The sequence below is a fragment of the Galleria mellonella genome, unplaced genomic scaffold (assembly GCF_026898425.1).
Source record: "Galleria mellonella isolate WM207_F2 unplaced genomic scaffold, CSIRO_AGI_GalMel_v1 utg65, whole genome shotgun sequence".
NCBI classification, from domain to species: domain Eukaryota; kingdom Metazoa; phylum Arthropoda; class Insecta; order Lepidoptera; family Pyralidae; genus Galleria; species Galleria mellonella.
Genome location: NW_026442138.1, coordinates 414334 through 425156, shown reverse-complemented (window position 1 = coordinate 425156; position 10823 = coordinate 414334). Strand labels below are relative to the sequence as shown.

The window sequence follows — 10823 nt, the reverse complement described above, 5'->3', positions numbered from 1 at the left end:
ATTTAATATGCAAGATTATAGACTGGACCATTATGGTCTAGATTTTTCAGTTCTTTTAACAGTAGGCAAATAAATAGCTCATGAATAAGCTCTCCTATTGAGCTCGATACTAGTCGGGCATCCTCGAATTTAAAGAGTAAAGCTAACAAACAATTACAATACAGTATGACAGTATATTATATGTGTTACATCTCCCATATCTATAAGTAACAAAATTTTTCATCGTGCCTCCTACCAAATTGTTTATAATTACTCCTCTCCATCCAAAGGTTGCCTGGAAGAGATCGCTCTTAGCGATAAGGCCGCCCATTGTTTTCTCATTGTGATTATTTCTTGTAATTATTTATATTTATAATAAGTTTACTATTGTAATCTTTTGGAGGAAACAATAAAGAGTATCTATCTATCTATGACTCACGGTAGTTACTATTCGAGAATACCTTTTTAGCAAATTGATTTTTTAAGTTATATAGTACTTACATATTCAATATGTAGGCATTGAATTCGTCACATGATCTGTCACATGATTTTGAATTTAAAACATATTTTGAGATAGCCTCAGATTATACACATAGAGCATCGAACTTCAAAAATGGGTACATTTTTTGTCAGCTAATTGTGAAATCAGCTGACTCTTTTTTTCTCACTTACGCATAAAATGTAAGTTGACCTATTATTTAATAAATAAAATGAGTGTTTAAGCATTAAAATGATGCAGAATTTATAAGATAAAATAAATATATAGAAGTAATAAAGGAATCACTCATATCTATTTATCACGCAAAATTGTATGATAAAGTTGACCCGTTTTTCTTGAAGCATTTTTATGGAGACTATCTATATAATCTAAGGAGATAGAATCATTATTTAAAATCAATATTTCGTATGAGGATCATGAGTTCAACGCGTATTCCAGTTGATATAAATTATATCGATACATATTTCACGTACAACTTCCATTAGATTGTACTGTCTACTTATTTCTCGTAAATTTCTATAATATCTTCTATCTAATATAATTTATCTAATATCTTACACTTCCTATGTACACAAATAATACTTTTATTATCGCTACATTCGACAATTTCACTTTGTCAAAAGTCACTCGAGTCAGCGCCACTTGCGGGATTTTGCGGCAATCATTTCGTATTTGTAACGTTAACAGAGATGTCAAATTGTTATCACGTATTAACACGACGGATTGAATGCTAATGGATCTGATGATTTAATTGTAGTTTGATCACCTTTTGAGATAGCTGAAACGTCAACACCAATGTTCTACCACTGATCACGGTCTGTGATATAAAGATGTAAGGTGAATGTAATTCATCTTCGTGATTCTCTTCACACCACATACAAGTCCATCACAGTGCAGCACGATCACCGGTCGTGGTTGGTCGCGTGGTGGTGGCGTCAGAGAGCATGCGTGTGGTGCGGCGGTGGTTGCTGGTGGGGGTGGGGGAGGGCGTGCGGGTTCCCTGCCGCGTGCTGACGACCCTGTGGATATGAAATTAAATTTATTATTCTTTCTCTATGCTTTACTAGTCCGTTACCTAATATATAGCAAAACTAAGTTAAATAGTTGTCGTCAGTTAACTCCTTAGATTGGGGGGAAGGGATTGTTAGTAATGCGTACTACCAGTCTCATTATACACCATCTTATGACCATCAAAGATGGAAAGTGGTAACCGTCGCCTATAGACATGAGCAGTACCATGAACATCACAGAGTGTTTCGTCCATGATATCCCCCATGCGTTGCCATTCCTGAGAACTCAGGTGTTATTCCTCTGTACCCTGTAAATTCACTGGCATATCGCACCCTTCAAACTGAAACACAGCCATGCAAACACAACTGCTTCACGAAATTTAGAAATATCCTACTAATATTATAAATACAAATGTTTTTAAAGATATTTGGATATTTATTATTCAATTACGCTTAAACGTTCGAGCGAATTTGAATAAAATTTGGTATATACTAAATTTTACATACGAATAAATTTTATCCTAACTACAAATAATAATTATATTATTTTAACTTAATACATAGACTATTTATATACTGTTTCATGCAGACAAAGCCGCAGGATACAGTTAGTACTCTATACACGAGTTAAGATTAGATAGCTGGTTGACATGAGCAGTAATCTTACCTGCAGATAAACATAGTAGTCGTACGGCTGATGTAGCGGCCAGCACCTCTGGGGGGGCACAGGGTACAGCGGAGGCACCGGGTACAGGGCGCCTCCCCCCAGCTTGTTCCTCAGGATCCGGCTGATGCTGGACACGGAGGGCACGTTGTACTTGTCACAGACCCCGTCGGCCAGCAGTCTGTCGCGGATCTCCCACGCGAAGATGCCGGGGTCTTTTGCTTTAAGCTGCTTTATGTAGGACACCACCTGTGAATTATATTTACAATGTATAAATGATAATTGTTTTGTTCGGCTTCGGCATAGAATAAGCAACCCCTTCCTTCCCGTGGGGGTCATAAGAGGTGATTAAGGAAGGGCGAGAGATGGGCTACAGCCCTTGAAGGAGTTTTGCCAGTAGTTGCCACGCTTGGCAGGCAGATTAGTAATTGCAGTTCTTCTATTCATTTATGAGTTTCCTCTTGTCGGTGCAACTAATTCATGCATCTTCCTCCAGCCAGCTCTATCCCAGGCCATATCCTTGATCTCCCTATACGACATGACACCTAGTGTTTCCTTTATCTGCCCCATGTAGTTATTCCTCGGTCTTCCTCTTCCTCTTTTGCCGACTATTTTTCCTTCTACTATGCTCTTAAAAAAATCGCCATGTCGTATACGGTGGCCCAGCATTTTGTCTCTTCTATTCTCTATTATTTTAATTAATGTTCTTTTCTCGTTCACTCTTTTAGTAATTGTAGTTAGGCTTTAAAAATGTTTTAAGAGGGACGCCGCTGCCTATCCCTGGCCATCTCTTAGTCGCCTCTTGCGACACTCTGTCTGTATACCTGTGTGAATACTAATAATAATAAATACTATATCATTGGTATTTTTAGTAGCAGCCTGTCAAAGATATTAGAAGCGGCTTTAAAATATCTGGAGTCGGTTTAAATACTTAAACACTTTTATTATAATTTTGTATGTTAGCACACTAGGTCTATAACATTGATTTGGCTTTTGCTGTCATAATGTTGTAATTATTTTTAATGAATAAATAAAAAATAAAAACTTCGTGCAGTACCTTAGGTGTGGTGACCCTGGGCTTGGAGCCTCCAATGGCGCCCGGCAGAATGGACCCAGTCTCGTGGTACCGCGCTAGGATCTTGGAGACGCAACCGTGGGACACCCTTAGTTGCCGGCTGATGTCGCATGGCCTGGTGACAAAATATGAAAGTTTGTAACAATGGATGGTTTGTTAATCTTTCACGAAAAAACACAGAAACATATTTAAAATAACGGAGAGAGTTTCGTGTCTCCAATCACTGTTTATAATTACTCCTCTCCATCCAAAGGTTGCCTGGAAGAGAATCGCTCTTAGCGATAAGGCCGCCCATTGTTTTCTCATTGTGATTATTTCTTGTAATTGTTTATATTTATAATAAGTTTACTATTGTAATCTTTTGGAGGAAACAATAAAGAGTATCAAAAGTAGTGGAGTATTAAAGTATCAAGAGTGGTACAAATTGGTTATTATAATAAGTATATAAAACACGAGACACTCTGTAGGGGCATCTCTATTTACAAAGAGAGAGAACCATCCACTTCTGATGACGGTTAAAACAATTTTTTTTATACAACTTAGAATGGCAAACAAGCTGACGGCCCACCTGATAGAAAGTGGTAATCGTCGCCTATACACATGAGCAGTACCATGGACATAACAGAGTATACTGTTTCGTCCATGATACCCACCCACGCGATGCCATTCCTGAGGACTCAGGTGTTATTCCTCTGTACCCTGTAAATTCACGCCATATCCCACCCTTCAAACCGAAACACAGCCATGCAAACACAACTGTTTCACGGTAGAAACACAGAGGTACCCAAGCAATCTTTTGTACAAAGTCTCCCTCTGGTAACCATATAACGTATCATGTTTTATTTTGTATCTACTAATTTCGTTAGTAGATTTAAAATTTTTATATTTCCTTCTTTCAGAAGTTGCTCTAAATTAACTAATAGCAAATCCTAACAGGTTCACCTGATGCCCAGTTGCGCCAGTTCCACGATTCGTAACCGCACCGCGTTGGGCAGGGGGCGGCCGTTGACGAATACGCCGCCCAGCTGGTTGACCTCGCCGTACTGCTGGGCGCCGCCACCCACGCCTGGGTTGCCCATGCCGCCGCCGCTGGGATCTGCTGCCAAGGATATTAAGCTAATTATAGCTTGTTTCAATACAACTTAATAAATATATAAACAAACGAATAGTGGACCTAATCATAAAACAATCAGTCGTTGTATATAAATAGCACAAATGGACAATCGACTACTTTAATAAAAAAAAATATACTACTGAGGTGACAAACAAGCATACGACCTTTTTTTTATACAACTTAGAATGGCAAACAAGCTGACAGCCCACCTGATGGTAAGTGGTAACCGTCGCCTATATGTGCAGTATCATGGACATAACAGAGTACACTGTTTCGCCCATGATACCACCTATGCGTTGCCATTCCTGAGGACTCAGGTGTTATTACTCTGTACCTAGTAAATATATATAATATATATATTATACGGAGCAAATATAAAAGGAGTGCATAAATTTAAATACCTAGGGCACTATGTTACTGATGACCTTAAAGATCAAACTGATGTCAAAAGGGAGCGTACGGCGTTGTCTGTTAGATGTAACATTTTGGCTCGCAGGTTTGTCCGTTGTAGTGAAGAAGTAAAAATCACACTCTTCAAAGCATACTGCCAAAAATTCTACACTAGTAGCCTGTGGGTCAACTGCACACAGGCCTCACTCAGTGCCCTACGAATCCAGTATAATAACAGTTATAGAGTTTTGTTGGGGCTACCGCGCTTTTGTAGCGCTTCTAGCATGTTTGCTCAATCTCGCGTAGATGACTACTACGCTGTAAGGAGAAAGAGGACTGCATCTTTGCTACACAGGGTTAGGACAAGCACCAACAGCATTCTGAAAGTAATAGGCGAAAAATATACCTTGCCTATAATTGGGCATTTCATTCAGATGCTGTTCTAGTCGGCTGAGTCACAACAGAGTGAATTGCTTTAAATGTTCACTTTAATTGCTTTTCTTTTTTATTAACATATGTTGTAAGGAAATTTTGTCTGTCTATCTATTTCGGTATCATGCAAAAACTACAAACTGCGCCAAATTGGATGCGGTTTTTGTAACTACAAGGTTTAACTTAAAATAAAAAAAAATCTTTTATTTTGATACACTAACTAGAAGTGGTCTGTTTCGTTGGTTCACTTCTGAAAGCCACGCGTACGTAGAACGGCCAAGAAGTTTAAAAAATATTAATAATAGGATCACATTTTAATACGGAATGCATTGGAAGCAAACCGTGTCGCGTTACATACATATGCTTGTACGATCAGTCTCCTCACGTCATGTTGATATTTTTGTTCCACCGGCGCGGCGGCGGCATGTGACACGTGAACGGACACGACAATTTTTAAGATTTCTTCAAATTCAAAATCATATTTATTCAAATACAGTTGTTAACAAGCTCTTTTAAAATCGTTATATTTTATGATTAGTTCACAGCTAAGTTCGTAATTTTGTTATCTGTTGAGAAAAACTTGCAAGAAACTCAACAGTTACTCTTTTAAATCTCTGTTAACAAATGCATTATGTGTACAATAAGATGGTCATTTGGTCCGTGCATAATCGTAATTCAAATAATTCTTTAATTTGTATATAATACCAGAGGGAGACTGCACAAAAGTCGATTGCTTGGGTACCTCTGTCCCATTCGTGTTTCTACTGTGAAGCAGTTGTGTTTGCATGGCTGTGTTTCGGTTTGAAGGGTGGAATAGGGCGTGAATTTACAGGGTACAGAGGAATAACACCGAGTCCTCAGGAACGGCAACGCATGGGGGTTATCATGGGCGAAACAGTATACTCTGTTATGTCCATGGTACTGCTCATGTCTATAGGCGACGATTACCACTATCCATCAGGTGGGCCGTCAGCTTGTTTGCTATTCTAAGTTGTATAAAAAAAATAAACATAATACAGATATACACACAGTACAAGAGATAAGAGAAAGAAAAATAAAAAAAAACTAAACTAAAAAAGAAACTAGTATTCTTTTTTTTTTGTATATGTATGTTGTAATTTGTGTGCTGTAAGTAATGCAAATAAATTATCTATCTATCTATCTATCTATTCTGAGGCTCTTTTAATTAATGTATGAATAATTTAACAGAAATAGGGAGTGTATAATTATGAGGAGGCAAACGAGACGGATGCAACTAATCAATCTATCAAACCATTCATTTGCCGAAGCAAACGCGCTGCCAGGACACGAACAGATACTTTCTACACAGTACCTCCCGATCCGAAAAGGAAAAAGACGCGATAAAAAAATATTCGCGTTTACAAAATGTCTGTAAGAATTAATGATTGAGTACCACAAGAAAAACCGACTTATTTTTTTTTTTATTGTTAGAGAGGTAAACGAGCAGACGGTCCACGTGATGGAAAGCGGCTACCGTCGCAGCAACACCTGCAACACGAGAGTTGTTTGTACGTTGCTGGTCTTTTAAATATTTGTAGCCACGTTTTTGGAAATGTTTAAAATTACTACAAAACCAGATATTCTGATTTTAAAAATAAACTGCTAAACCGATTTTGATAAGATTCCTATGGTATCAATCTGTAAGTACATATATCCTTTCAGAGAAAAATAAATTTTCCAAATCAGTTTAAAATTGACAGAGTTATAAGAAAACAAACATAAAAAATACAACTGTACTGAGAACCTCATTCTTTTTTTAGTTCGATTGAAAAAAATCTTCTCTGCCTTTAACTGTCCACTGCTGGACATAAGCCTTCCTTATAAGAGGAGTTTTGCCAGTAGTTGCCACGTTTGGTAGGTGGGTAAGCAAGCGCAGTTATGCTTTTAAAAATATTTTAAAAGGGACGCTGCTGCCCATCTCTTGCTTTATTTTTTATATTATCCTATTTTGACGTTAGGACTGGGGTGAAGTCCTCCCCGGGGGGAAAGGGATTGTTACTAATGGAGACTGAGAATCCTATTGCTAGCAATATACCCAACCAGGTCGACCTCCTCGCGGTTCTCCCTGGAAACTATCATGGTTAATTCCTGATGAATTCATCATGATGGGCTAACTGGCCTGTTTTCATTCTCATCTATCACCCTTCACTGGTGATTCGCCAGCGTATCCCGTTAGCGCAGCCGGGGATACCATACCATTTTCACCCATCAAAAAAAAAGTCCTCCCCAATTTTTCTTAATACCCGAATTGACGTAGCATAATGATAATCAGGGTTTAACAGCTTTACTCCGCACATCTATATCCAGTACTCGTTGCTTGGTAAACCAACTCTCTTCCATAAATTATTCCACGACAAATCGCAAAGGAAGTGCAACGGGACAAAGCATTTGTACGTCTCTGCGACGGTATTCTATAAAATTTCACATTGAATTCCGCAACCCACTTTATTTTCACTTTTACCTCACCAAAGTTTTGACTTCATTTAATTCTCATATTCTGTTAGTTTTGGCAATGACAAGTGAAGTGAAATGAGTTGTGAAAACTGAACTGACTTTCTAAGAATGCTAGCAAACTTACTCCAGCTCTTTATGCTGCCACTTGGACGAAAGTGGCATTGTCATTGATCTTACTTGCTTACAAAATACCAAATGCACCTAAATCGCTCTCGGAACCGTCAGCGAAATTAGAATTTGACTTTATAGAATAGTGTTACTGGCCGCAAACTTGATATATTGCGCGTAGGAAAGTAAAAAAAAACATTGGCTGTTGACATATCGCGCACTCCTCGCTCGTTGGGAGCCGGCGAGGTGCAAATTACACCAGCCCCCTTACAAAACGTTTGAATGATGCGAATACCGTTTTATTGTGGCGGCCGTGTCGCAGGCGACGGTCAGGCGACGAGATTTATCGATACTCGGATATGAGGAGTTTTTAGTCGCGTAAGTATTCATATATTTGTACAAGAGTACATTCTAACCGAACTTTGAAAAGGACTTCCTAATTATGTTAGTATTTTTGAGTGCATGTCAGGTCATAACTAGCGAAAACATCACCGGCTATGGCCGGTCTAACTATTGGCATATTTTAGATTATTTTCCAGGAGAGGTCCCTTAAAAAGCCCTTGTCTTCAGTCTTTTAGAAATCTACTGCTACAAGTTCCTGTCCACAACACTGGCTTTTTCTCTAATTATTTCGCCATTCAGGTTATCAAGCACTGGAATGCTTTATCCTTTGACATTAGATCTGCCCAAAACATTTATCTGTATTTTCCCTTGTATCTTAGTAGTTTTTATTCCAATATTATTTAATATTTATTAAACTTCCATGTACATACGCTAAAATACACAGCGTACACACATATATATATATATTTAATTTTATGATCTGATACTGCTTAGTAGTTTATATTCGGACCAATTCATCATAGAATTAATCTTTTTGAATAAAGCAACAGCTGAGTTTCTTGCCCGTTCTTCTTGGCTGAAATTGCGTTCCGAACTGGGCGGTAATGAAAAAAATTACTATTCAAAAATGGTTAAATCTATGGTTACTTAAATAAAAATACTTTTTTCTTTTTTTTTCTCCATTATTGAAAATATACTTAAAATATAACTATGTATATATGTATAGAGTAAGGAACTATAATCCTAAACAAACTGAGTACAAAACCATACAATTCTTTTAAATTCACATCCAAAATAAACGGGGAACCCTTTGATGTGGCGCGGTGGGCAAGAAGTGACAAGGATGAAGTATGGCCGGAGGTTCTCGGAAGTGGCAAAAAATTGTCCACACGTGCGACCACCGCCACCGCCACCGCCAGACCAGTCTGCGGCGGCTGGTCACCGTCACGGGTCAGAGGGCTGTTACTCTGTCAAATATGCACGATCATATGTATCTCTTATATTTAAAATTCACAGCTATAGATATATATTCTTTATTGCACTTGTACGTATAAATAATGTATTTATAAATGTTGTGTGTATAATTTAAAGTATACCACAATCATAACAAACATTTTTAAGATAGGGCAAAAATAATTTTTAATTACATATTAATTAAAAAAAAAAATTTGTATGTTAGGGCAAAAAATATGCAACAGTGCAACCATGTTTTTGTTAATAAAGATTTATTATTATTATTATTATTATAAAAGCTTTTATTATTTAACATTATCCCACTGCATATCACTAAATGTTCACCGTTCCCGCAATAATTTTTCAAAAACTCACATACCTTCAACTCGATGAAGTGTGGCAACATAGCAATCGGGGGGGAGGGATTGTTAGTGAAGGGGAAGTTAGTCCCCATTGCTATCAACATACCCCATCAGGTCGACCTCCACGCGGTTCCCCCTGGAAATCATCGTGACTAATTTATCGTTGAATTCGTCACGATGGGCTAACTGACCTGCCTTTTTCATCCTCACCTATCATCTCTCACTGGTGCCCCGCCAGCGTACACCGATAGTGCAGGCGGGGTTACCATTTCATTATCATCCGTTAAAAAAAAAACATAGCAATCGTCTGTCGTTTATTATTATACGATTTATTATTTTAAAAACATTCTGCTGGCGAACTAAAACGTTCATCACGGAATAAAATTCTTATAAAGTTGTCTCTGAAAATTTAATTTGGATGGCATAATAAATTATTTGTAAAATGCCAAAGCAAAATATTAAGTAAAATAGCAAAGTTTTTATTTAATGACAGATTTATTTGCAATATATTCTATTACCAACGTTTTAGTTCGTTAGTACAGCACTTTTATATAAACCATCAGAAACATTGAAATATTTCCAATTGTTTTTGAAAAGTTTCCCAAAAAGGGTTGATGTCGGGCAGGCAGCCGGTCGTAAAACTAAAAGTCAAATCTTTTTGTAATATGGATAAAAACATATTACGCCGACCGCAAATAATGATTGGGATAAGGGTACGAAGATGATGATGATGTTTTTGAAAAGTGATAGATAAACGCGAATCCTTCGTTTCGAACGTTTCTTAATTCGTTTGTCTTTTGGTCGTCAACTCTACATTTCGGAAATGTATTAAAAAGGAGTAAGTAATGTTACTATTACGTGATATAATGAACTATGGAACCGAAATATGCTTCCACAGCGGGGAAAGGGATTGTTAGTAATGGAGACTAAGAATCCTATTGCTAGCAATATACCCAACCAGGTCGACCTCCTCGTGGTTCCCCCTGGAAACTATCATGGTTAATTCCTGATTAAATCATCTTAATTGGCTAACTGGCCTGTTTTCATTCTCATCGAACACCCTTCACTGGTGCCCCGCCAGCATATCCCGTTAGCGCAGGCGGGGTTACCATTCCATTTTCATCCAATAAAAAAAAAATGCTTCCACACGGTTGTCCGTATGCAAACGCTTCAAATTATTTAGCGAGCTATGCAAAGGGATATGTTTAAAATTTCTATTCATGACAGAATCAGAAATGAGGATATCCGAAAAAGAATTAAAGTGACTAACATAGCCCGAAGGAAAAGCAAGCTCAAATGGCAATAAGCTGGTCACATAGGTCGAAGAACCGACGTTTAAAGGGCAGAAAGGTTCTTAAGTAATGACCCCGTACGAGGTAAACAAACGCAGTGTACAACGATTCCCCACTAGATGGAGTG

The 10823-nt window shown here is 37.9% G+C and overlaps 1 protein-coding gene across 2 annotated transcripts in view; it reads right to left on the bottom strand.

Moving 5' to 3' along the window:
* Positions 1–645: 645 nt before the first annotated feature.
* LOC113518612 (paired box protein Pax-1) overlaps positions 646–10823 on the bottom strand; it is a 32262-nt gene continuing 22084 nt past the window's right edge. Inside the window, exons 2-5 of one of the 2 annotated variants that reach the window (XM_052900683.1) lie at positions 4170–4323; positions 3210–3342; positions 2156–2401; positions 646–1497 (exon numbers count right to left, since the gene is read on the bottom strand). In XM_052900683.1, coding sequence (XP_052756643.1) covers positions 1414–1497; positions 2156–2401; positions 3210–3342; positions 4170–4323 — 617 coding nt within the window. In that variant the 3' untranslated portion in view covers positions 646–1413. Of the gene's footprint in view, positions 1498–2155; positions 2402–3209; positions 3343–4169; positions 4327–10823 lie in introns of both variants that reach the window. The other variant, XM_052900681.1, reaches the window with a different exon arrangement.